The 27,073-nt window shown below is 44.4% G+C and overlaps 1 protein-coding gene across 1 annotated transcript in view; it reads left to right on the top strand.

Moving 5' to 3' along the window:
• KCNAB1 (potassium voltage-gated channel subfamily A regulatory beta subunit 1) overlaps positions 1–27,073 on the top strand; it is a 375,850-nt gene that overhangs the window by 252,954 nt on the left and 95,823 nt on the right. The window contains 1 exon segment of the mRNA XM_023733842.1: positions 21,507–21,550. Coding sequence (XP_023589610.1) covers positions 21,507–21,550 — 44 coding nt within the window.

Below are 27,073 nucleotides of genomic sequence, written 5' to 3'. Positions count from 1 at the left end.
ACCTTCACAGGAGCAGGGAGTGGGACTTCAAAATATCTTTTTAGGGGGCCCAATTCAATCCGTAACCCAAGCCATTTGAAAATAAATGTGTAGAGGCAAGATTGGGGGAACACTGAAAACCCAGGTAAAGACAGAGGACTTTAACTTGGGGCAAGAACGAACGGCTAAAGGATACTGAGATGGGAGTTGGGTTACTGGCTCAGCGATGCTAGTAGAGGGGTTCTTAAAGGTTTGGGAGTCAGAATATAGGCTCAAGCTTTGGTTTCATCTCATAATAGGGTTTGAGTTGTTTACTGCCCTAAGATTCCAATTCTTCAACAGCAAAATGAAAACGGTAATAATCATGATTTCCTAGATGCCCCATAGGGTTATTGTGAGGATCAAATGAAATAATTTCTGTGAAAATTCTTCATAAGCTGGAAGGCACTGTGTTGTTGTTAGGTACCATCAAGTCAGCTCCGACTCATAGTGACCCTGCTTACAACAGAACGAAACACTGCCTGGGCCTGTGCCGTCCTCACAATCATTGCTATGTTTGAGCCCATTGTTGCAGCCACCGTGTCAATCCATCTCGTTGAGGGTCTTCTTCTTTTTCGCTGACCCTCTACTTTACCAAGCATGATGTCCTTCTCCAGGGACTGGTCCCTCCTGATAACATGTCCAAAGTACTGGTGAAGAAATCTTGCCATCCTCACTTACAGTGAGCATTCCAGCTATACTTCTTCCAAGACAGATTTGTTCCTTCTTCTGGAAGTCCATGGTATATTCAATATTCTTCGCCAACACCATAATTCAAAGGCATCAATTCTTCTTCAGTCTTCCTTACTCATTGTCCAGCCTTTGCATGCAAAGGCACTTTATAGATGCTAATTATTATCATCAGTAATTGACTATGAGAGCTGGAAGGAACCTTAGAGAACTCTCGTATCCAGCTTCCTCACTTTGGAAACATGGAAACTGTAGCCCAAGAGGCCCAGTGACTTGACTGTGACTATGCATATCTACTCAGAGGCAGGGCTGGGACCAGTCACCTGTCTCCTGGCTTGCGGTCCTGTGCTGTTTTACTATATTTCGTGGTAACTTGTCTAACTAGAACCCTGTCCAGCCTCCTGATTGTGTGGCTCTACCTCTTCGTGTCGTGACCTGTCCGAATCCTGCCAACATAATCTGCGGAACCATGACCACCCCAAAAAGACTCCCATATTGACCAGAGGTGGAAACTCCTGATACCGAACACGAACCTGACGCTGTTGCTAGAAGCGGTTCTTGGTCAGTAGACTCTGCCGTAGTCCTTGACAAGGCAGACTGCAAAGTAAAATAGAAGAGGTGGGTAGGTCTTCTCATTGGGAGAATTTTCCATCACTAAAAACAGAAAAATAAGAACAATCATTCAATTGTAAAACAGTCTGCAGTCATCCACTTAGAAGTCGTATCAAATTACTGCGTCATCTTCTCGGCGTAATTGTTCCTTCAGGCTTCTGAGCTGCCATCGTCCACCTCACTTATCAGCATTGCCTATTAGTGTCTCTCCCACAGAGACAACACAACACCCTCAGGCACCTACCCCGTAAGGAGAGCCTCCTCTGTGGTGGCCACGGTTCTAAGCGTCCTGCAGTCCAGATGAATCCACAATAATACTTCACATCATTCCCCAGTGGGAGCTTTTCATTTGTTTTCGTTGCCTCCTCTGGGGGAAAATGACAATGTCACAGGAAGGAGGAGAACGGGTCACAAAAGTTGATGTGGTTGTTGTTGTTATTGGGTGCCCTCAAGTTGATTCCAACTCATAGCAACCCTATGTGACAGAGGACAACTGCCCAATAGTTTTTTTTTTGGCTGTAATCTTTACGGAAGTAGATTGGCAGGTCTTTCTTCCATGGAGCAGCTGGGTGGGTTAAAACGAACCACCAAACTTTCAGTTTGCTGTTGAGTCCTTACCTGTTGTGCCATCAGGGCTCCTAAAATTTGAAATAAATGCTAAAAAGGTTTAAATTTCCTGAGGATGTTTCCTGGGCTTGTTTCCCTTCATCTACCAAGCACAAAGCAGTGTTTTTAGAACCTATAAAAGTCTGCAGTCTGCAAAGGTAGCAGCAGCCGTGCCCCGGCGTCTTACGAAGGCGGCTGCTCTAGCTTAGGCTCTGATGCTTTCTTCCCTAAACCGCTGGAGTTGCCTCCTAATTGATTTGCCTCCTTCCGATCACTGCCTCCTCCAGTCCATCCTCCTCACTGCTGTCAGTATCTTCCTGAAATGCAAATTGGGTGATATTTCATCCTTGCTCAAATACTTTCATAGCTCTACATCACCCACAGGTTATTTTTCAAATTAATTAAACATGGCATCCAGACTTTCTCATTCTATACCTGTTTCAAGATCCTCAGCTCTACTCTACCCCGCTGTCTGGTAGCCATACTGTGTACCATCTTGTTGAGATGTGGTTCTCTACTCAAGCTGATTCTTTGACTTGGAACGCATCTCCCCCCACATCTTCATCCTATATCTCCCCTCAAATCTCAGCTCAAACCTTTCCTTCCTGGGAAGCCTCTTTCAAACACCTTCAAGAAGTGTTCCTCACCAACTTCTCTGCTTCCATCCCACCTCCTGCTTAGCTCTGTCATATACTCCCTGTACCAGCTGCTGCTTGGAAACCCTACGGGGCAGTTCTATTCTGTCCTATAGGGTCACTACGAGTTGGAATCTATTTGACGGCAACAGGTTTTTTACGGGTGGGTGGCTTAACACAACAGAAGTTTATTCTCTCACAATTCTGGAGGCTAGAAGTCCAAAACCAGTGTGTTGGCAGGGCCATGCTCTCTGAAGGCTCTAGGGGAGGATCCTTTCTTGCCTCTTTCTAGCCTCTGGTGATTTCTGGCAATCCTTAGCGTTGCTTGGCGTGTGGCTGCAGCATCCCTCCGTCTTGACGTGGCCGTCTTTCCTCCGTGTGTCTGCGTCTCCTGCGTTCTCTCCTCTTCTTCTAAGAACCTCAGCCATGTGTGACCTCATTTTAACTTAACTACATCTGCAAAGACCCTATTTCCAAATAAGGTCACATTCTGAGGTTCCAAGTGGACACAAATTTTGAGGGGACACTATTCAGCTCAGTACATTTACCATGTCATAGGATGGTTCTCGTTACTCATCTGCCTGCTCACATGCCTCCAGAACCCAACACAGTGACACCCAAGGGCCACTCAGCAAATCCCACGCTGACCCCACAGAAGGGAACTTGTTGACCTTTAAGGTCTCCCGGTAAGGAAATCTCCATCCTGGGCGGTTTATCTAATTCTTGTTTGCAGGTGGCCCGATCCCAGGTTTATGGATGTGGAGGACCGTCGGACTCAGCTAGCACCTTTCTATAAACATCTGAATCAAATTATAGGATTTTCTGTAAATAAACAGAAGGCCTCAAACTGAAATCGAACAGAAACATAATTCAGAAAGTGTCCTTCAGTGCTTCCTCCCTGCCACAGACATTGGCCACGTTTTCAGATGTTAGTCCTGCGTTACTCACGTGTGTGTATACAAACCACACAAGGCCTGTGTGAACCCGCTGCAGGCTAGATTTCCCCTGCAGCCCTGCATCTGATGGGCCTGTCCTCAGCCCTGAAAAGGTACGGAATGAACTGCTGAATTGAGCCTTGATTGTCTTTTTTCTACTTTCATAGAGAGGCAGTGAAACCCATGTTAAGGTGCCGCGGCTAATGGACGCACCTTGGTATTGAAATGAGGTTGCTGTGACCCGTCAACATCCAATTTTATTCATTTGATCCAAGGAAAAGCCACCCCAAGTGTGCACAGTGGAACACGGCACCACCTGGTCCAACCTCATGATCCATTAGGGATCAGACCATTGTGATCTGTAGGGTTTTCACTGGCTGATTTTCAGAAGTACATCGCCAGGTCTTTCTTCCTAGTCTGTCTTAGTGTGGAAGCTCCACTGAAGCCTGTTCAGCATCATAGCAACACGCAATCCTTCACTGACAGACAAGTGGGAACTGCGTATGAGGTTTGTTGGCCGGGAATTGAACCCAGGTCTCCTGCATGGAAGGCGAGAATTCTACCACTGAACCACCAATGCCCTCTTGTCTGACTATTAGAACTCGGTTTCCATCCAGCTACTGGTTCATCATGCCAGGGCCCAGCCCCCGAGTGGATTCTGCATTTTCTGTAGACCAGCAACAAAGGCGTACAGCCAACTTTCTAAAGTACTTTCTGCAGAATGAGCCAAATTACATTGAAAGCTCATTCCAGAATGTGTTCCTCCCTACATCTATAAAAGAATGACTACTTGGCAAGGCGCTATTAAGAGAAAAGGGCAAACTCCCCCAAGAGAGTCTCTATTTTTAATACGAGTTAGAAAACTGTTTGCAAAAGCAAATTGTGGTTTAACTTTAAAAAACAAAAGAAAAAGTGTGATGGGAGGGAAGATGTGAAGAAATGTAATAATCACAGCATTTCATAATCCCAAGGCCAATAGTAAGTACTCCCACCAGAATCTGACTTCTGTAAATATAGAAATAGTGTATTTACCAGTTAGCCTAAGGGATATATTTTTCTGTTCACTAAGAGAAAAGAAATGTGTCTGTTCTCAAACTTTACGCAAGCTCTCTTCACAAACAGGTACTTTCTGACCTATCAGTATTTTCATTGAAAATATTTATTTTAGGGAATTCTAATGTAATTATCATCAAACTGTGCAGAGTTAAATAAATAGGTTCTCAATAGCTGAATCCACGCTCCTCCAATACCTGCTATTTTAATGATAAATCTAGAATATATTTTTTCTCTCTTCAAAGAACAGGCAAGGTAATAGTATGTAATTATTCAAAATGTATTTTTCTCATCTGGCAAAGATTGAGACACTGGGATTTCCTTATGTGAGTAAGATCAGTAGAGACTATAATCTATTAGTGTGCCTCTGGCAGTAGCCTATGTAAAATGACATAAAGGAAGGCTAAATCTCTGTAACATTTGAAGCTAGCTTATGATATTATACCTCAGGGAGACATCTCTGTCCAAGGCTCCGTAGCTGACAAAGATGATTCTCTGAGTTCCTTTGCTGGTTGTTATGCTAGCTGTGGCTCTGAGTATTATTTCAGGAAGCATTTTAATATTTCTGCAAGGTCATACTAGGATTGTCCAGGGTTTGTTTGCCCCTTTTTTGTGAGTTGAAGTTGGAATCTTCATTCAGCAAACATTTGTGGAGGGCCTACCCTCCACGGTATACAGCAACATTCTTTCTGACCCTAGAGGATCAGGGGATTAGGTGCAAATCCCCCCTCCCCTCCTTAAGCGGCACTTTAAGTCATGTCGATCATTTAGACTTTAGTGAGAATGAGTTGTTCTGACTTTCCCGAGAGCAGGATTTGATAAAGGGAAAAGAGACAGAGCCTGAGAACTAGAGGGACTCGGGACCAGAGGGGCTGGAGAGATGACCTTGAAAAAGGAAAGGGGTACAGAAAGGGAAAGCGGGGATCCCACCAGGAGCCACTTCACTGTACAGCTGGAGGAGAACTGTAGCGCACTGTAATGCAGCGTGGTGCAGAGTTGTGAAACAAGACAGCCCGAGGTCCAAACATCAAAAGTTCACCGACGTAGTGAGTGTCATGAGGCTCACTTACCGGATCCCGTGGAGTCTCGATCCTCTTCTAAAGGCTCTCTAGCGAAGCCTAGTCCACTGTCTGTCTCACACAGGGCCGAATTATCCAATAAGCAAGGTACACACGGGCCCAGCGGTGCCTTCCCACCAATCCGCAGTGCACAATTTCACCAGTCCCCCACCACGTCAGCCATGTGGTGAAATCCTTGTGAAATTGCTCCCGCGGATTAGCGAGTAAATGGAATTAAGCCTGTGTGTACCTCGCTCCATGCAAACCAGCACATACTGCGCTTAATCCGCCCCTGGTTTTATAGCTCGGTTTTATTTGCTCTTAGTACACACTCTACGGTCATTTGGGGGCATTTTCTGTCTGTTCTGCCCTGGTAGAGAGGAGTTCAGCGGTTGCCAGCAGCCTCCTAAGTCGTGCCCCCCACCCCCATCTTGTCTTGCTTTCTGCCTCCCGTTCTGGCCTCCATCACACTCCCCTCCTTTCTGCTCCTCCAACAGCCCAAGGCTTTGCCCATTTCTCTGCCTGGAATTCTCTTCCCCACAATCTTTGCAAAGCCGGCTTCTTCCCACCTTCCAGGTCCCTGGTCAAATGTCATCTCCCCTGAGGGGCCACCTCTGATGAGTCCACCCTTGCCGTTACCCTGTTCCTACTTTTTTCATAGCACCCGTATTCACTGAAATGATTTCTGTGTGTGCTTGTTGGGTGGGGGCCTCCCCCACTGGAATGTAAGCCCCACGAGCTCAGGAACCTGGTCTGGTGTGTTCTCTGCTTTTACCTTAGCACCTAGAAAAGTGTCTGTATACTAGGCACTCAGTAACTGTTCATCGAATAGATGGGTCATCTACCTTTGAGATCCAGGTTTATGCCCTTAGTTCTTGCCCACAGCAGTGCCAAAGCGTTCACTGAATTGTACTGAAAATCACTAGTAGCCCAACCTTCTTTTTCAGGCAGGGCTACCTCAGTTCTTTCAAGCTTTCCTTCCAGTTGCTTTTTTCCAAGCTCTTGTGCTGACCCCGGGCCCCCCGCGTTGCAAACATGCGCTCTCCCAGCCCATTCCTCATCAAGATCTGTCTAGTTAAACACGGCGTTTCCCATCAGCAGAGTGTGCACGTGATTTTGTTTTCTTCTCTTTTCCAAAGAGCAAAAAACAGGATGAAATCAGTTCTGATGAATATGGAACCAGTGCGAGTTATAAATTTCCTTCTGTCTTATTTTCTTCACCTCCTGTCTCTGGCTGAGGGTTCACAGGGGAGGAACCGGCTGAGGGGCAGGGCCCCCACCTGCCGACGGGGGTAGCACTCCCACCGCGCCAGCACATCAATCATGGAGAGACTGCTGGAAGCCACAGTCGATGGGGTGGCTTTGGGGTATAGAACAGACAGGGAGATACAAGGAGGGGGCGTGGACACCTGGCAGAGAATCGGAGCCACAGAAACTGTCACTTTCCTTCTCTCTACCCGCTGGCATTGAATTGATTCCGCTGACGGTGACGCCATGTTACCGAGTAGAACTGCTCTGTAGGGTTTTCTTAACTGTAATCTTTACGGAAGCAGATCGCCAGGCCTTTCTTCTTTGTCACTGCTGGATGGGTTTGAACCACCAACCTTTAGCTTAGTAGATGAATGCAAACCTTTTGTGCCACCAGGGACCTCCCTCTCTCTCTTGGACTCCAAAAATGACCAATCCTGGGTCTCACAGCCCTTATGAGCCAGCCTGTTCCTCCGGGGAATAGCTAACAATTTCCAAACAAGAGACACGTTGGGTCATTTTGGGTGGGTAGACTATGTGAAGGCAGCGTGGGGCAGTGGAAGGAGCACACACTTCAACATCAGACAGTATTGGGCTCCAGACCTGCCACTCGCTAGATGTATGTGAGCTCGGCTCATTACCTGACCTCTCTCAACTTCCACTTCCTCATCTATAAAATGGGCACAAGCATGTCTGCTTTGGAAGGTTTCCTGTGCTTATTTGCATGAGTCTTTATGTAAAGGCACCTAGAACAGTGCTGCGTATGGTACCTGCCATACAGGTAGTTGGTGTTACTGAAAAGCAAAGTTCATGTAGGGGCAGACTAACCAGGGTGTGTTTATGTTTACTTCTTATGTGAAGAAGCACCAAAGCTGACCCCGTGACTAGCTGTGTCCCGCATTTTCGAAGGCAAAGATACAGGCTTATAGATGCTGAACGTCCTCTTAGATTGAAAGCTTCACTTCGTTGTCTCGTTAGTTGTTTGATATCATAGTGTCAAAAAAAAATTAGGCTTGACTGGACTTTTTATTAAAAACCCAGCTGTTTGTCTCACATACTGTAGACAGCCCCTCCTTCCCATTATCATTTTCCTTTCTGTCAGCTGTCTTAGTCATCTAGTGCGGCTCTAACAGAAATACCACAAGTGGATGGCTTTAATAAACAGAAATTTATTCTCTCACAGCCCGGTAGGCTAGAAGTCCAAATTCAGGGCATCAGCTCCAGGGGAGCGCTTTCTCTGTCAGCTCTGGAGGAAGGTCCGTGTCATCAGTCTTCCCTTGGTCTGGGAGCCTCTCTGCGCAGGAACCTCAGGTCCAAAGGACACGCTCTGCTCCTGAAACTGCTTCTTGGTGGTATGAGGTCCCCATGTCTCTCTGCTCACTTCTCTCTTTTATATCTCAAAAGAGACTGGCTTAAGCCACTAATCTTGTAGACCTCATCAATATAACTACTGTTAATCCATCTTATTACATCATAGTGATAGAATATACAACACATAGAGAAATCACATTAGATGACAAAATGGTAGACAATCATACAATACTGGGAATCATGACTTAGCCAAGTTGACAGATGTTTTGGGGGGACACAATTCAATCCATGACATCATCTGATGACGAGGACCAGGTACTAGAGTTGAAAATTGGCTTCTTTGGAGCCATATCAAAAAGTTGTCGGATACCCAGCCACTCTGCCTTAGATTTGGGGCACCACCTTGTGAATCCCTGTCATCTAAATCATGCTTAGAACCAGTTATGTCAGCTGGCTTGAATAACATGCCAGTAGTGGTTTTAAGGAGCCGTGGTGGTGCAGTGGTTAAGAGCTCAGCTGCTAACCAGAAGGTCAGCGGTTCGAATCCACCCAGCCGCTCCTTGGAAATCCTATGGGGAAGTTCTGCTTGGTCCCATTAGTCAGAATCTACAGGACGTCAACGGCGTTGTTTCTTTGGTTTTTAATGGTTTTAAAGGGGCCCTGGTGGTGCAGTGGTTAAGCACTCAGTTGCAGAACCGAGAGGTTTGGCGATTTGAACCCACCAGCCGCTCCGTGGGGGAAAGATGTGGCACTCTGCTTCTCTGAAGATTTTCAGCCTTGGAAAGCCTATGGGGCAGTTCTGTTTTGTCCTGTGGTGTTGCTATGAGTCAGAATCCACGTGACAGCAATGGGTTTGGTTTTGGGTTCGTAGTTTTAACCAGCTGAAGTTAATTACTTTGATTTCCTAGAATGGATTAATTCAAAAAGCATAAAGCAATGATATTCAAAGGAGTCTTTAATTACTATGTGGTGATTCATTCGAAATGCCTGTAGTATAGCCCAGACAACGTTAAGCCTTTTTTCTACTGTGGGTTTTGATTTTTTCCCCCCAGAAATTGGTTTTATTTGATGTACCCAAGTCTTAAGTTTCTCCATAAAGAAAAAAAACCTCCATAAAAATAAATAAATAAAATAAAATGCCTGAAATCAATTTGTTTTAAATTACTTGCATTAGTAAAAATTCACCCAATCCCAAGGAGCGGCAGCTTTGATTCCATTTTGAAAGAATTTCAGAAAGCTTTTATCTGAGAGTCCTAAGGAATATATCCTTCCGATGTCTTGTTGCTTCACAAACATATGGTCTTCTCTCCCTTCCTCTCTTTCATGAATCTACAAGAAATAGTTTGCCTTTGTAATGAATAAAATAAGAACGGATGGGCACAGAGAAGCCTGTGCATCCAGAGTACCCATGTTGATGGGCACTGTCCTCATCCCCACAAGAAGGCTCATCTCCCTGCCCTTCCGTCAGACATACCACTTCACTGCTGGTCACCACAGGATGACGTGCGACTTTCCCCACTTTTGAGACTTAGCAAACTAAGGTGTCAAGAAGAACAAAAAGACGGGAGTAGAGGTGGAGAACGAAGGTAAAATAACCCAGCACTCCTGACCAGTCATTACCCATTCATACGTAACAGGGCTCAAGGTAGAGCTGTGGGTCCACTGCGCTGAATTTCCACTAGAAAGAACATTCACAAGTGAAAATGCTCACTCCAGAGTCAGTGACTAGCTCTCGATGCATCTCCATAGCTACTCGGTAAAGAAGAAAAAGAAGTCTCGCACTCTGAGAGTGTTTACAGATAAAGGAAATTAAGTAATATAAGAATGTTGGCTATAAGGACTCCCTGGATGGAGCAGATGGTTAAGCACTTGCTACTAGACAAAAGGTTGGCAGTTCGAACCCACCCAGAGGCGCCTCAGAAGATAAGCAACAACATTGAAAACCCTACAGAGCCGTTCTACTCTGCACACACGGGGTCACCACGAGTCAGAATCGACTCAAGGGCAACTAACGGCAGCGAGTTGGTGATACCGGGTCCTCGGTTCAGTTTTCTTCCGCTTTTATTTAATTTGTGGGTCTAGTGTTCAAAGCGTCCCTCGCTGTATTTTCTTCTTTGTCCATCCGAGTGTTCAACCCTCGTTTCAGAATCGCTAAGCCAGACTCCAGTGAGAAGGAAGTTTGTCAACTAGAGTACCGGGTTTCTGTACAGAGCTTTTTGTCTGAAGCTTTATGGTGTCCGATCAAAAGACTATTTTCCCAAGTTATTTAAGTCAGCACCTTTGTTCCCCACCTTCTTCACTGTGGTTGTATCATTCATTTGTAATACCAAGCCCAAAACCAAACCTGTTGCCTTAGAGTTGATTCCGACTCAAAGCAGCCCTGTAGGACAGAACAGAACTGCCACATGGGGTTTCCATGGAGTGGCTGGTGGATTCGAACTGCCGACCTTCTGGTTAGCAGTCAAACACTTAACCGTTGTGCCACCAGGGCTCCCTTTGTAATAGAGTTAGTTTCATTTGTTACAGTCTGCATTTCATCTTGGATTCCCCTGACATCCTGGTAGATATTTTAATTTTCATAGAGTAAAATTCACTTTTTGTGTTTGTATGGGTCTATGCGTTTTGATAAGGAGCCCTGGTGGCCCTACAGTTAAGCATTCGGTTGCTGAGAGGTTGGAGGTTCGAACCCACCAGCTGCTCTGTGGGAGAAAAGACTTGGCAGTCTGCTCCCGTAAAGATCACAGCCTAGAAAATCCTATGGGGCACTTCCACTCTGTCACATGGGGTCACTGTGAGTCAGAATATGACAGCAGCATGGGTTTTGATAAATGCATGAAGTCATCACTCACCACCACAGTACCACACGGGAGAGTTCCAACATTCCCTCGGACTGCCTCTTTGGAGTCAACCTCTGTCCCTATCTCCAATCCTTAGTAACTACTCATTTGTCTCCTGTCCCCATAGTTTGTATTTTCCGGAATGTCATATAAGTGGAATCATACAATATGCAAAATAAACCCTTTTGGATCTGGCTTCTTTCACTTAGCAAAATGTATTTAAGATTCGTCCATGTTTTTGCATGAATCATGAATCAATTGTTCATGTCTTTTTATTACTGGGTAGTAGTATGTCTTACATACTTTGGACATGTTAGCAGGAAGGACCAGTCCCTGGAGAAGGACGTCAAGCTTGGTAAAGTAGAGGGTCAGTGAAAACGAGGGAGACCCTCAATGAGATGTAGTGACACAGTGGCTGCAACAATGGACTCAAGCATAACAACGATTGTGGGGATGGTGCGGGACCGGGTAGTGTTTCGTTCAGTTGTACGTAGGGTCACTATGAGTTGGAATCGACTCAGTGGCACCTAAGAACAACAACAGCAGTATTCTGTTGTATGATTATATCACAATTTTTTAATCCATTCACCAGTTGAAGGACATCTTGTTGTTTCCACTTTTTGATGATTATGAATAAAACTGCTGGAAACATCCATTTGCATCTTTCTGTGTATGAGTGTGAGCATAAGTTTTCAGTTCACTTGAGTAAATACCTAGGAGTGGAGTTGCTGAGTCGTGTGGTAAGAGTGTGTTTCACTTTAGAAGAAACTGTTGAACTGTTTTCCAGAGTACTTTTCCAGAGTACTTTTCCAGAGAACCATTCTGCATCTCCAGCAGCAAGATACGCGATTCCATCTACTCTGCATCCACAGCACTTGGTGTTGTGTGTTTGCTTTTACCTTTGTTTCTTTATTTGACACATTTTCCGCTAAGTCGCCATCAGTCAGAGCCAACTCCAAGGCACCTGGTTTTTTTAATAAGTGTGTAGTGGGATCTCAAACTGTGGTGTTAGTTTGTATTTCCCTAATTACTGTTGATGTTGAGCATCTTATAATATGCTTATTTGCCATCCAAATACCTTCTCTGGTGAGGAATTTATTTAGTACTTCCGGCCATTTTTATTAGCGTGTTTTCTTATTGTTGAATTTTGATAGTTGTTTATATATTCTAGATATAAGTTCCTTGTCAGGTATGTGGTTTGCAGACTGCTCAGAGAAGTAGACCTTGCTCATGATTTCCCCTTCCGCCCCAGACCCAGGCTCTGAGTCTGTAAATATTAAAGGGTTGGGACTTGGCTTCTCAAAGAACAGTGACCACAGTTAACTGGAGGGCCAGGAGGAAGAGGCGGGGTCTGAGTGGGGACAGAAGGTGTCCTGCTAAGCAAGTTCACAAGCCCAACATCCAGTAAAATTTGAAGGAGCCCTAACACCTGCACTGGTCAAAAGAACGGTTGTTGTTGTTGTTCTGGGGTGCCGTTGAGTCGATTTTGACTCACAGTGACCCCATATGACAAAGTAGAACTGCCCCATAGGGTTTTCTTGGCTATAATGTATATCAGGTACCCTGGTGGCACGGTGATGAAGAGCTCAGCTGCTAACCAAAAGTCAGCAGTTTGAATCCACCAGCTGCTCCTTGGAAATCCTATGGGGCAGTTCTACTGTGTCCTATAGGTTCTCTGTGAGTCGGAATCAACTCGATGGCAGTGGGTTTGGTTTTTAGTTTGCTCTACTAGTGGTTCTCAGAACTGGTCATTAGCCAGCAGCATTAGCATCGCCTGGGAACTTGTTAGAATTGCAAATTTTTAGCAGGGGTTCGCCAGAACCAGTTCGAAGCCTTGCTGTGCACCAGGCACTGTGCTAGGGACTGGGGATTAGCAGATGCGTTAGGCACAGTCCCCACCCTCACGGATCACAGCTTGGAATCGCAGCCTCATACACAATAAATATAACATGTGAGGTGATATATGCCCTCCGACTGCAGATGGGAAGCGCACAGGCACACAGAGAAAACCGGCATTAATTTTCTGTTTCTCTGTCAAGGAAAGTGGAAGGAAAGCTAACGCATTCTGGCTGGAATGTTCACTTTCGATTAAATATATACTTAAATATCACCCGCCCCTCAGTCAGGTGTGTCCCTCGGTCTGTCATGTTGCTGACTTTACGTTCTGAAGGGAAAGCCAGAGACTGACCAACAGTAAACGGAATTGGAAAGATGTGGAGCGTGGCACTCCTACCACAGGTTCTTGTTTTACTTTGCTTTGGAAAGCTGCACGGCTCATCACAGTGGAAACTAATCACGGCTCTTGCTACAAAGTGGACGCCAGAGAGGGTGTTGCCTGTGTCTCATCTTGTAGCATTGCAGGCTTGAAAATAAATCATCGGCACCAGATGAAGAGCGCTTTGGGGTCTCCTTTCTTAGCTTTGAAAATGGCAAGCGTGTGTATGATGATGGTTACTTAGAAAGTGTGATCACTTCATGGTAAAAATGCTGTGATCCTAGACAAAACTTGGAAGGGGCAGGGTATGTCCTTCCTTCTGGGGGTGCTCTTCCCCATCCTCCCATCACCCCACCATTCACCCCTCTTCCCATCTCTCTCAGATGTTCAGCACTTTACCTCGATTGCTCCTTCAAATCTTGCGAAACTGACTGTTACGGATTGAAGTGTGTCCCCCAAAATGTGTGTCAACTTGGCTAGGCCAGGATTCCCAGTATTGTATGCTTGTCCACCATTTTGTGATCTGATGTGATTTTCCTATGTGTTGTAAATCCTAACCTTTATGATACGGATGAGGCAGGATTAGAGACAGTTATGTTAACGAGGCAGGACTCAATCTACAGGATTAGGTTGTATCGTGAGTCAATGTCTTTTGAGATATAAAAGAGAGAATCGAGCAGAGAGGAGAGGGACCTCATTACTACCAACCAAAAAGAGACAGGAGCAGAGCATGTCCTTTGGACCCAGAGTCCCTGCAGTGAGAGGCTCCTAGACCAGGAGAAGATGGATGACAAAGACCTTCCTCCAGAGCTGACAGAGAGGAAGCCTTCCCCTGGAGTCAGCACACTGATTTCAGACTTCTAGCCTCCTAGACTGTGGGAGAATAAATTTCTGTTTGCCAAAACCATCTCCTTGTATTTCTGTTATAGCAGCACTAGATAATGAAGACACTCATCTAAGAAAAAAGTCCTAAACTCTTTCACACTAAAGTGTAAATGACCAATAATAGTTCCAAGCCGATCCTCTGAAAATGAGGCAACAGAGCGTGCCCGGGGCACCTGTCAAAGTCCTGGACCGACACAGCACATCTCTGAGACAATAAACTTGCTTGAAGATTTAGGAAGGAAACATTATTTTATGTTAAAACCAACACAAATACAACATGAAGTTGAATACAAAATGGCTGAATGAATGAATCACATTCAAGTGAATTGTTATAAAAGAAATACTGTGCAGGAGGCAGGCCATGTCTTGCTAAGCCCCCAGAGCCTGGGGTTGGCAAACTCTGTCCTCCACCTTTAGTGGGCAAACACAAGAGTCTCCACAGGACAAAGTCGTTGAGGCACCCTGTAGGGGGAGAACTTGGAGTCAAGGAATTTATATCCAACTAGAGATAACAGAAGCAGTAAGGCCTCAGTTTGGAAGTAAATCCACAAATGCTCTTAGAAATAATTTTCAGTTTTCTAAACTTAAACAAGTAAGAAGGGATTCTAAACACAGGCCCCACCGACTACGTTGTACACGTTTTCAATAGTAGCAGCAGGGTCGTGTATACTTAATTTTGCTTTCGAAAACTTTCCAGAATTGCGTTCTGTCTTAGTCACCTAGCGCTGCTGTAACAGAAATACCATGAGTGGATGGCTTTAACAAAGAGAAGTTTATTCTCTCATAGTCCAGTAGGCTACAAGTCCAAATTCAGGGCATCCGCTCCAGGAGAAGGCTTTGTCTCTCTGTCGGCTCTGGAGGAAGGTCCTTGTGATGCATCAGTCTTCCTTTGGTCTGAGAGCATCTCAGCGCAGGAACCTCAGGTCCAAAGGATGCACTCTGCTCCCGGCACTGCTTTCCTGGTGGTGTGAGGTTCCCGTGTGTATCTGCTTGCTTCTCTTTTATATCTCAAAAGAGATTGGCTTAAGGCACTACTTAAACTTATAGTTCTCATCAGTATAACTGCCACTAATCCACCTTATTACATCATAGTGATAGTGTTTACAACACGTAAGGAAATCACATCAGATTACAAAATGGTAGACAATCATACAATACTGGGAATCATGACCCAACCAAGTTGACAGATATTTTGGGGGGACACAATTCAATCCATGACACCTTCCCTCACAGATTGAAAAAGATACTTGTTAACTCAGGTTGCTTCGTGGCAGATTGACATATACCAAGAGGTGTTTTTTAAAACAACATTTACCCTTTAACTGTGTCAGAGATTCTTGATCTTATTGTCCTGTGGACTCCTCTGATGCTCTGATGAAACCTACAGATCCTTTCTCAGGGGGGGAAAAAAAAACAACACAAAATACACAGGATTGAAATTAAAATATTTAAAAAGCAAACCTGTGAGATAGTAATACACATGCTTCTTTATTACTGTAGTAAGTAACAAGCTCCAGGGACAAGACTTAGGGGCAAGTCTCGGAGGCCCTGGATGGCACAAATGGTTAAGTGGCTGACTACTAGCTGAAAGGTTGGTGGTTCAAACCCACCCAGAGGCGCCTCAGAAGACGGGCCTGGTGATCTGCTTCCGACAGGTCCCAGCCTTAAAACCCTATGGAGCAGTGCCACTTTGCACACGTGGGGTCGCCATGAGTCCGAATCAACTCGACAGGTCCAAAGGACACACTCTGCTCCTGGCTCTTCTTTCTTGGTGGTATGAGGTCCCTATCTCTCTCCTTTTAGCTCTTGTAAGATAAAAGATGATGCAGGTCGCACCCCAGGGAAACTCCTTTTCCATCGGATCAGGACTCTGACCTGAGTAAAGGTGTTACGTCCCACCCTAATCCTCTTTAACACAACCTAATCTTGCCTCGTTAACCACGGGCAGAAGTTAGGATTTACAACACATAGGAAAATCACATCAGATGACAAAATGGAGGACAACCACACAATACTGGGAATCATGGCCTAGCCAAGTTGACACACATTTTGGGGGGACACTATTCAATCTATGACAACCATACTTCTCTGAATTTTTCTAGAATGATACAGATCAATGAGTAATTTCTGATGTCCAAAGAAAATGAATAAGAACCCAGTTAGAATTTGCAGCTGACAAATGACTTAAACCTTTAAATCAAAGAATCTGAAAGTCTATCCCATTCTACTTTGTTGCTCCTTAAATAAAGACAAGAAAGAAATCAAGTTTCCTGGTGTTACTTGTGAGTGTCTGTCAGTTAAATGCATCTCTAAATCATGTATGTGCCTGGTTTCCAAACAAGTCATTCACTTACCAACGGTGATGGACGGTGCTCTCCTAAGAAAACGTTACCATTTGTAGTCACCTTTGTGGCTGTCAGAAGGGACCCTCTCCTATAGCCATCAAAACCAGCTGGCTGGCAAATGAATATGCCTTCTGCTCTGGATGTTTCAAGAAAGGTTAAAAGTATATTTCTTTTTTTAAAAAAAAAATCTCAAACCTCAGATTTGGCTAGTAGCTTCCAGGTAAGGCACGACGCACAGAAGAGTGTGATCTAGAGGGATCAGCAGGACAGCCACATAGACAGAGATGGCAAGTGACTGGATATCCGAGCACGGGGACGTCAGGTCGAGCCAAGCTTGTTCCTACCAGCTGACACTGCCACTCAGGCCCTTACAGATGCTTCCAGTCTGTCCCTGTTGCATCAACCTTTAAATCAGGGGTTGTGTTCCACGCAGTATGCTTTTTTCTTGGCCAAATGCAAGGTCCATTTTTTTTTTTAGCTAGCTATTCCTGTCTTCCCCAGCAGTTTAAAACTCTGAATGATGTCTAAGATACAGAAGAAAGCAATTTAAAACAACACACAGGTGGGCTGCTAATCTTCTGCTTTGAAAGCATCTTTGGTTTGTAAAGGACAACCGCGAGCAACAGAGTGGCGGACGATGCTGTGCCTAAGTGATGCCTGATTTCGATTCCCGCTGCTCAGTATTGCCTTAAAATGAAGAAAAAAAAAGGAGCCTGATGAATGTTCCAGAAACGACACTGGGGATTATATATACTTAATTCCCCTGCCCTCCAACTAACTGGTGCCTTCAGGGAAGTTCAGCCATGCAACCACTGAGCGGGCAGTGCTGCCTTCAGAAAGAAAGGAGAAAAGCAAACTTGAGTGCTCAATGAGCTATATTCCCTCTCCAGGTAGCTCTTTACTGAAGCTTCCATTTAATGTTTAGGAATTCCAAAGTTGGACTGACAAAGCTCAGCGTTCCATGCCCCCGTTATGATGTCATTCACTTCCAATAATAGCAGCAGAGCAGCTCAGGTTCACCTGGAAAAAAAAAGGAGCTTTTATTTTGAGTTGAACAAGAGCAGATACTAAAAATGAACAGGGTGAGACTTCCCTGTGGTATATGTGACACACGTAAAATAGGTAGCCTGTTCAGTGAAAGGATTTTCAGTCACGTGGAAAAGGAATTCAATCTCATGGGGGATGTGATGTGCTTACAGAATGTTTATGTAGCCTCACTTGTTCAGAGATTGAGGAATTAAGAAACAAAATCAAATTATATAAAGTTGCTTTGTTGCACAGTGTCACAGAAGATCATGAAGTGTTCATGGAAATTCCATAGAGTGGGATAAAGAAGGTTCCATGGCTTCCGTTAGATCCCAGCATGAGGTGTACCAAGTACCAGTAGCCGTCGAGTTGACACTGACTCATGGCGACCCCATGTATGTCAGGGTAAAATTGTATTCCATATGTTTTCAATGGCTGATTTTTTGCAATAGATCACCAGGCCTTTCTTACAAGGCACATCTGAGTGGACTTGAACCTTTAACCTTTCAGTTAGCAGCCAAACACATTAACTATTTGTCCAATCCAGGGACTCCATGAGGTATACCCTTGACCATTATTCTGGAGCCCTGGTGGCACAGTGGTTAAGAATTTAGCTGCTAGCCAGAAGGTTGACAGTTCAAATTCACCAGCTGCCTCTTGGAAACTCTGTCTTATAGGGTTGCTATGAGTTGTAATCGACTTGACGCAATGGGTGTTTTTTTTTTCCTAGAGGGGGCCATCTACACAAACAAGTTCCTGAACCATGTATTTGGACTCATTTGATCAAATGTGTCAAGTATCTGGGCTTCTATTATCCAGCAGAGCCCAAATGGCTCTGAGAAGCTGGACGGTTGCCACTTCTCCACTTTGGATTGTGCAGATATGGGCATAGGACGAAGATGCAGATGTACTATTTGTAATCAGTAAAATTGTATTGGAATTCCAGGACTCTCCCACTGCCCTGAATTGGGGGTCTCTAGTTGCTCCCACCATCTTTGTCTGCAAAGTGAGTGGCCGCCATCATGTGTTGAAAGTGCTTTAGGCGGTAAAATTCTCACAAATAGACTTACCCCTGGACAGAGTGAAGCAATGCCCTCATATCTGCTTATCTTTCATGCACAGAAAATGATTCTCACTTTATTTATTTATTTTTGTGGCATGACTTTATTATTTTTTATTTTTTTGATTCTCACTTTAAAAATGACCGCCTGAGATTGGACTGTGGGACAAAGTGATACTTGGGAAGAATGTGCCTCTTAGTCAAGTAGATACAAGAGACCAAAGAGGCAGCTTCCGTCCAGAGGTGAGATGGGAAGGCAGAGAGAATTAGGAGCTGGTTGAATGTTCATGGGGAATCGGGCGGAGGGGAGGAGTGTGCTGTCGCAGAATGGGGTGACCGGTTGGGGTCTCACAACAATGTACGTAAAAAAAAAATTTTGTATGGGAGACTAACTTGAAATGTAAACTTCATTTAATTACAACAATAAAAAAATAAAAATAAAAATGACCGCCTGAATTTGAAAACCATTCCCATTTAGAGAATGAGTTGAAGGAAATTAAAATTCCGAGGCTCAGTGCAGGGGCCTATCACCGCTATCTTAGTACTGGTCGTTGAACTTTTCTTATATTGCCAGATCTTCTGAGGTGTCTGTTCCAGAAAGACTGGCCCGGGTGTTTAAACAGCAGTGGTAAGAAAAGGGGCCACTTTAGTGCTTGCTTCTTTGCAGTTGGTTTTTGCCGACAATTCCCTACCTCCTCAGGCGTGGTCCTACAGACCCCTAGCTGAGTGATCATTATCAGATGAGCTGTCGTAAGGAAAATAGAGCAGACCTCCCCGCAGTGGGTGCTGAGAGGTTGCCCAGTACGTACTCAGTGATATAACCCTACTTTACCTGAGTTTGTCAGAAAATGTCTGAACTACAAAGTCTTAGGGAACTGTCTTGTTTGATTTTCTGTGCCAGAAACTCTGTTTTCTCCCTATTGTTCAGAATCACTGCAAGATACTAAAATTATATTAAAAGCCTTACCTAGAGCTTTTCCCCATGACACCCACATAAAAAAAACAAACTCGCCGTCAAGTCAATTCCAACTCATAGCAACCCTATAGGACGGAGTAGAAATGCCCTCTAGGGTTTCCAAGGAGTGGCTGGTGGATTTGAACTACCAACCTTTTGGTTAGCAGCCAAGCTTTTAACCACTGCGCCACCAGGGCTCCCACATAGTTATGCAAATACAAGCTTGAGATAGGAGCCCTCAGGTGCTCCAAAGACCTCCAAGGTAGCATGCATCCCACTCCATTGTAACAACATGCTTGCTTTTCTGTGTTCCTTACTGGACTATGAGCTCCTTGACAGTAGAGAACTGCGTCTTGCTCCTCTTTGTATCGCAATGACCTTGTACGTTGCCTGGAACATGATTACCTCTCAATAAATATTGAGTCATGAATGTTGTATGTCTCTATCTAGAAAACTAAGTTATTAATTTATATGTATAGCTTTGTTTTGTCTTCAGTCTTTCTCCCTCCTCATGATGTAACTTTCGTATCTGGATTCCAACCCTTTATAATCAGTAGACTTTCAGACCACAGAGAAGGTTCTTCTGGTTGCCCACCCTGTGGTTTGCTGAGATGCTACTGAAAGAATAATTTCTTCTGCAAATTATTTTCATGGGAGGGGTCCAACTGTTTTTCTCCCACTTAGCACTTCAAAATATTTTTCACATGCACCCTTATGCAATGGAGCCCTGTGGTGCAGTGGTTAAGAGCTTGGCTGCTAACCAAAAAGTCGGCAGTGGGAACCCACCAGGCGCTGCTTGGAAACCCCATGGGGCAGTTCTATTCTGTCCTTTAGGGCCGCTATGAGTAGGAATTGACTCGATAGCAACGGGTTTTGTTTTTTTGGTTTTTATGCAATAGTTTCCTCTCAAATGGACATATTTAATGAATGTGGGAAAAGTTAGCATGATGTCTGTAAGGGGTTGAACAAAGTCAGAAAACAGCAAAATAATGATGTCTTGCATTTGTTTACTCTGCAACACCTCATCATGTTCTGTTCCCACCATAGTGATGCTACCTGAATGGCACAGACATCAATATGCCAGTTTACTAATGAAGGAATTACCCCAGAGAAGAGGACTGATTTCCCCAAGGTCACCCAGCTAGTTGTGACAATGGGGCAAAAATCTGGGTAGAGGACGAAAAGAAAATCATTTTAAAAAAACTGTGATCTTCTTGTGGTCATTTTATGTAGCCTCATATAAATATAAACATATATATGCATGTGTGTGTGTATGTGTGTGTATGTATGTATAATCCATAGTTCAGATAGCCTAAGGAGTAATTTCATATTTGTTCTTTTAATAATCCCCATCCTTTAGAAATAATACGCTGTTTTAGAATTCAATTAGGCAGTCAGCGTGCCAACAAATACTTAAGTGCCTACTGTGTGTGAATAATAAATAAATGGTTGATGAATAACATAAGGACCTTGCCCTCAAGGAGCATACATTCCAGAAGGAGAGAGAAAGACAATAAATATCTAAACAAATAAATGCAGAAGATAATTCAGGACTGAAAAGCTGCATCTCGTGAGGACATTTTGTTCGTATGCTGAGCATGAGCAAATTTGGAATTACTTAGTGCCCACGTGGCGCAAATGGTTAAGCTCTCGACTACTTACTGAAAGGTTGGTGGTTTGAACCTAACCACAGGTGCCTCAGAAGAAAGCCTGGTGATCTGCTTCCAAAAGGTCACAACCTTGAAAACCCTGTGGAGCACAGTTCTATTCTGCACACATGGGGTCGCCATGAGTTGGAACCTTCTCAAAGGCAATGGGCTTGATCATTTTGGTGTAGTGTCACAGTAGTGATGAAAGAACTATTCTTCCCAAGATGGCAAACTTGATCTACATCTCTGCCTCTGCCCCGACTCTTGTCAAAAATCATGTCATCTGAGTGAGATACCATATTCATAGCGAAATGTGTGAGTTTCACCTGAGGAAACGATGACCATGTGTTGCTTTATTTTTGTTGTAGGAATCTTGGAAAATCAGGACTCAGAGTTTCTTGCTTGGGTCTTGGTAAGTACTGGGGTGTCAACTCGGGGGGTGGGCTGGGAGGTGGACAATTGGAGAGAACACCAGGGAGTGATTGCCGTGCAGGTCAACATCTGTTCTCAGTTGAGAAGACTTTCTAGCCAGCATTGCCCATTTCTCCTCTGAGACACCCCCTGCCCAACAGAGCCCTCTCCCTCTCCAGGCCCAAGGGACCACTGTGCTCACATGCCTTACGGGGGCCCATCAAGTGGAAAGAAATGTGGCATTAAAGCACATCTTGGAGGAAGGGACCCATGTGTTCCTCCCCATGCAGCAGACGTGAAGGACCTCACAATATGCGTTTATACGCTCACCTCACCCCTTGCTTCACCTGAATTTTTTTCTATCTTTGTTTTCCCTTTGGAGCCCTTTGGTGAGGTGGTTAACGTTCGGCTGCTAACCAGAAGGTCAGCAGTTTGAATCCACCAGCCTTTGGTGTTAGGGCCGTTCAATACCCTCATGACTCTTCCTGTACCCTGAGAGAGTCTAGAGCAGGTTGTAGCTGAGGAGGTAGTGAGGAGTGGTCACATAATGGCTATGTTTTGAAGTTAGAACCTGGAGGATTTTCTGATGGATTCCATGTGGAATGTGAGGAAAAAGAGAAGAGCCAAGAATGACTCTAAGCTTTTTTGTTTTGTTTTTTGCCTGAGCAACAGAAAGGATGGAGATCCTAATAAATGAGACATGGAAAAATGAAGGAGGAGAGATTTGAGGAGGGAAGAAATTAGGGATTTTATTTTTGATATATCAAGACTGAGATGCCTAAGGGAGAATAAAGAGAACAGGATACAAAGGAAAGATTAGTCCAAAGGACTAATGGACCACAGCTACCAAGGCCTCCACCAGACTGAGTCCAGTACAGCTAGACGGTACCTGGCTACCACCACTGACTGCTCTGACCGGGACTACAACAGAGGGTCCTGGACAGAGCTGGAGAAGGACGTAGAACAAAATTCTAACACACAAAAAGACCAGATATACTGGCCTGACAGAGACTGGAGAAATCTCGAAAGTATGGCCCCCAGACACCCTTTTAGCTCAGTAGGGAAGTCACTTCCAAGGTTCACCGTTCAGACAGAAATTGGACAGCCGCATAAAACAAAACGGGACTAATGAGGCACAGCAGTCCAGGGACAATGACTAGAAGGCAGAAAGGGACAGGAAAGCTGGTGATAGGGAACCCAAGTTTGAGAAAGGACAGAGTTGACATGCTGTGGGGTTGTTAACCATTGTCATAGGGCAATATGTGTACTGTTTAATGAGAACCTATTTTGTTCTGTAAACTTTCATCCAAAGTACAATTAAAAAAAAGACTGAGATTCCTGTTAGACACCCAAGAAGAGAGATCAAATAGGCAGATGAAGGAGTCCCTGGGTAGTGGGACCAGTTAACACGTTCGGCTGCTAACCAAAAGGCTGGAGGTTTGAGTCCCCTCAGAAGTGCCTCAGAAGAAAGCCCTAACAATCTACTTCCAAAAAATCAGCCAATGAAACCTCATGGAGTACAGTTCTACTCTGACACACATAGGTTTGCTATGAGTCGGAATCAACTTATGGAAACTGATATAAAGAAAAAAAAATAGGCGAATATATGGGCCTAGAGTTTAGATGTAAATGTTATTTAATCCACAAGACTGAATGAGAACACTACCAAAAAAAACCCAAACCCTTTGCCATCGAGTCAATTCCGACTCATAGCGACCCTATAGGACAAAGTAGAACTGCCCCATAGGGTTTCCAAGGAGCTCCTGGTGGATTCAAACCACCAGCCTTTTGGTTAGCAGTCAAACTCTTAACCATTGCACCACCAGGGCTCAAAGAACACTAAGGGGAGTAAATATAGATATTAAAGAAAAAAAAGGGGGCCCATGATTTGAGCCCTGAAATTTTCAACGTGAAGAAACTGGGGAAAAGCCAACAATGAAAACTGAAAATAAGCAGCCAGGGAGGTAGGAGGAGACCATGGAGCCCTGGAATCCAAGTGAAGAAAGCATTTCAAGGAGGATGCAGGGGCCAATCTGTCAAGGGCTGCTCATAGGTCATACAAGGTGAGGGCCAAGAATTGACCATTGGGTTCAGCAACATGGAGGTCATTGATGACTTTGAGTGGTAGAGGTTAAAGAACAATTGGAATGGGTTCAAAGGAGAATGGGAAGAGGAAAGCTGGAGGCTACTGTTTTGATGAATTCTAAGCAGAGAAATGGAGTGTCAGCTGGAGAGGCAAGTTCTGTCAGAGAGCGTGCTTTCACACTTGGATGAAATGACAGCATATTTATATGCTGATGGGGAAAATCCTTTTGAGAAGGAAAAAAATGCAGGAGAAGAGAAACAGAATTGATGGAATGCTTTCTTGGGGACACACTAAGCGTACAAGAAGAGGGGTATCATGAAAACAGTCTATGGTCTCTGAGGCTGGTAGGGAGTTGGATGGGATGGTGGTGGCATCTTGTAGAAGTTCTCTTTTGATGGCTTCTATATTCTCAGTGGAAATCAGAAGCAAGGTCATCAGCTGTTAGTGAAGATGAGAAGGAGATGTTGGAAATCCGAGGAGAGAGAGCTCGAGGAGACCTATAGGAAAGCAGAAGAGTGGGTGGGTCAGGGATATACGTCATGGTGCCAACAGCATTGACGACTGGCTTGAGATTAGTGCTAATAAATTTGAAGTGAGACCGTTACGATGGTTGTGTTTTTCCCCCAGCGATATTCAGCTGTACAGGTTCAGGTAGGATTTTTTCAAGTGGGTAAGATGAGAAAGAAAGGTGAAGAAGCTGAGGGTTTATGCAAAGGGTGTTACAACAATGAACCTTGGAATCTGAACTGAGTAGGGAGGAAAATGAAGACCTGAGGAGCCGGAGGGACAGTGAAAAGGGGTGAATCGTATATTCCAGAGGGAACGAAGAGCTGTTGGAGCAAGAGTGTTAGAGTAAGTTGGAAGGGTAGGACGTGGTGGCTGGAAAGGGGAGTGTTTGAAATTGAGGTTTTTGAAGAGTCTGATTATTCGCAGTAACCAGGTCTAAGGTGTGTCCACTGGGAGAGCGTGGCTGAGACTGAGTTGAAGACAAGATCGTTGGAGGAGAGGAGGTCAAGAAACAGAGATGAAACTGCAGGGAAGGATCATCTTTGGGGTCACTGAAATCACTAAAAAGCACAGCAAAACTAATATTGGAAGGACTGACAGTGAGCCAGGAGCTAGAATTTTCAAAGAATGAGAGAGAGTTAGCTGGGAGGGGTAAGTGCCTGAACATGGAAGGCCTGGTGACATGAGATTCGGAGTTGGGGGTGGGGGGCGGCGGTAGCTTGCAAGGGGGTCTCTGTAGACTCCTGTTGAATGGAAGTGTGGAGACCAGAACAAGGATGGTAGTGTGTGAGCAATTCTTCCCACTTTCTCTATATTTTAAAGATATTGAAGGTTTTTGGTGTCTGGATTTTCCTGGTTCTCCCTAATGGTGTGACTTGGTAGGTCTTTGTTTATCATAAATCTAAGGTAATTTGGTGTTTGCTTGATTTATGGCTTTGATCATGTTACCAGTTACTTGCATTTGAAAGACCCTGAAGATTCACTGTCGGGGATACTCTGATCTTAGTTTTTTGAGAATGTGCTTTATGGTAAGAATTATTCACTATTCATGATCAAAAGAAACGACCTGTATGTATAAATGAAGAAATGTGGGTGAAAAACTCATTGGCCAATTATCTCAAAGAGTTAATATTTATGGTGGAAAATAATGTAGTCAATAATTACATAGAAAACTCAACCAAAAAGCCGTTAAGACTATCACAAATCAGGTGCCCATGAAATGCTACACGTAAATGAATCTCCGGAGGACAGACACAAGTTTAAAAAAAAAAACCCAAAGTGGGTGAGCTACAGGCATTTGAGCACACTTGGAAGCAGGCTTGTTTCAGGAGCAGCAAGTTCGGATTTGAGCTTCAGGTTTTTCTGAGAGCCTGAACGCGTGTGGTAAGACACAACATGAAAGATAAAAGACAATAACGAAGGTCGCGGGGCTGATTGGCTTCATTCAAAACAGGTAACAAAGCTTGACAATGTAAAAAAGTGTTTTTCGAGAACTTTTCTCTGAGCTGCCGCTCTAAGCCAGAGGAGACAAAAAAAATCAGAGAAGGAAATAAGGCAGCAGCCATAGATAATGTGCCAGGTTTTGCAGAGTCCAATTTTCATGTTCCAAGCCGAGGTGGGTTTCCTATCGTAAACCTGGGATGTCAGGTCAGCCACAGCCCACGTTCAGCAGAGGCTTTGGAAAGCAGGTATTAAAGCTTTCAGGCAATCAGAAGACTGCAGATGTCTTTTAGTGGAATATTCTAAAGGGCATAGTTAAGCTAACAATTCTGATGTCCTTCTCTATCAGAGGGCAGGCTGGGGATTCCCTGACCTGCCCAGCTTCCTTTTGATAAACTAAGAGCATATGTGAATGGGAGCAGAAAGGGGAAATAATCTGACGGTAAACCGAAGATATGTTTGAAGGAACACAGCTGTGCCAAGGAAAGGAATGAGAAAACAGAGTTACGTAGCCAAACCTACCCATGGGTTGCTGTGCCTGGTTGAGACTACCAAGACCTGAAGTCAAAGAAACTAATGGGAAAGGATCAAACCTATGAGACAGTGATCCCAAATCATGCCAGTCCAGTAGGAGATGGGATTGTCTTCTGAGAAAGGAAGAGTAGAATTTATGTATTCATTCATTCATTCACTCCTTCTTAAGCAAACTTCTGAAGCCAGGTATTGGAGTGGGTACAAAGGATGCCAAGATGAAAATAGAATGGACTCTCCCCTCAAATCGCTCACCGGGTAGTGAGAGCTAGACGAGCAAGAATAAAACAAGACTATATTTGACAGATGCCATAGCGACAGTGCAGGATGATGCTAGTACAGAGAAGGTCTCCTGGGCAGTCAGGACACTGTCACAGGGAAGGTGCTGCTTGAGTTGAGACTTGAAGGGAGATGTCCACCTGTCAGAGGAGAATTGACGAGAGAGGGAGCAGCACGGGCAGTGGCCAGTAGGGAGACTCCATGGAGTGAGATGTACTAAAATAGAAAATTGCATTTTACATCATATAAAATATTGTGAGGGCAAGGTGTTAGGGGGCAGCAGGAAATGAGCCTGGAAGGAAAGCCAGGGAGGGCTTAGGAAAGGGCATGAAGTGGGGGATCTGGGGCTAGGGGAGAAGGATTAGAGCGTCATCTTAGAGAAGCCACTGAATTGGGCTGACTGGAGAGGGGGACAGAGGCTGAGGCAGCGTATATACTTTGCTGAGTAATATGGTGTCTGCACAATGTCCAAATCACATAACGTCCTATTTCACAGAACATATTGTGGATATTAAGTAACAATGCATGACTGTACATATATATATATATATATATATAAACAGTGTATATATGTAGAAACAGTGTGTATATGTATATATATAGATAGCAGTGTATATATACATATAAACAGTATATATATATATACCTAGTATATATATAGAGAGAGACGCAGTATATATA

Source organism: Trichechus manatus, unplaced genomic scaffold (assembly GCF_000243295.1).
Source record: "Trichechus manatus latirostris isolate Lorelei unplaced genomic scaffold, TriManLat1.0 scaffold00062, whole genome shotgun sequence".
In the NCBI taxonomy this organism is placed as follows: domain Eukaryota; kingdom Metazoa; phylum Chordata; class Mammalia; order Sirenia; family Trichechidae; genus Trichechus; species Trichechus manatus.
Note: the sequence above shows the minus strand (reverse complement) of the source record. Positions and strands in the feature narration are given on the sequence as shown.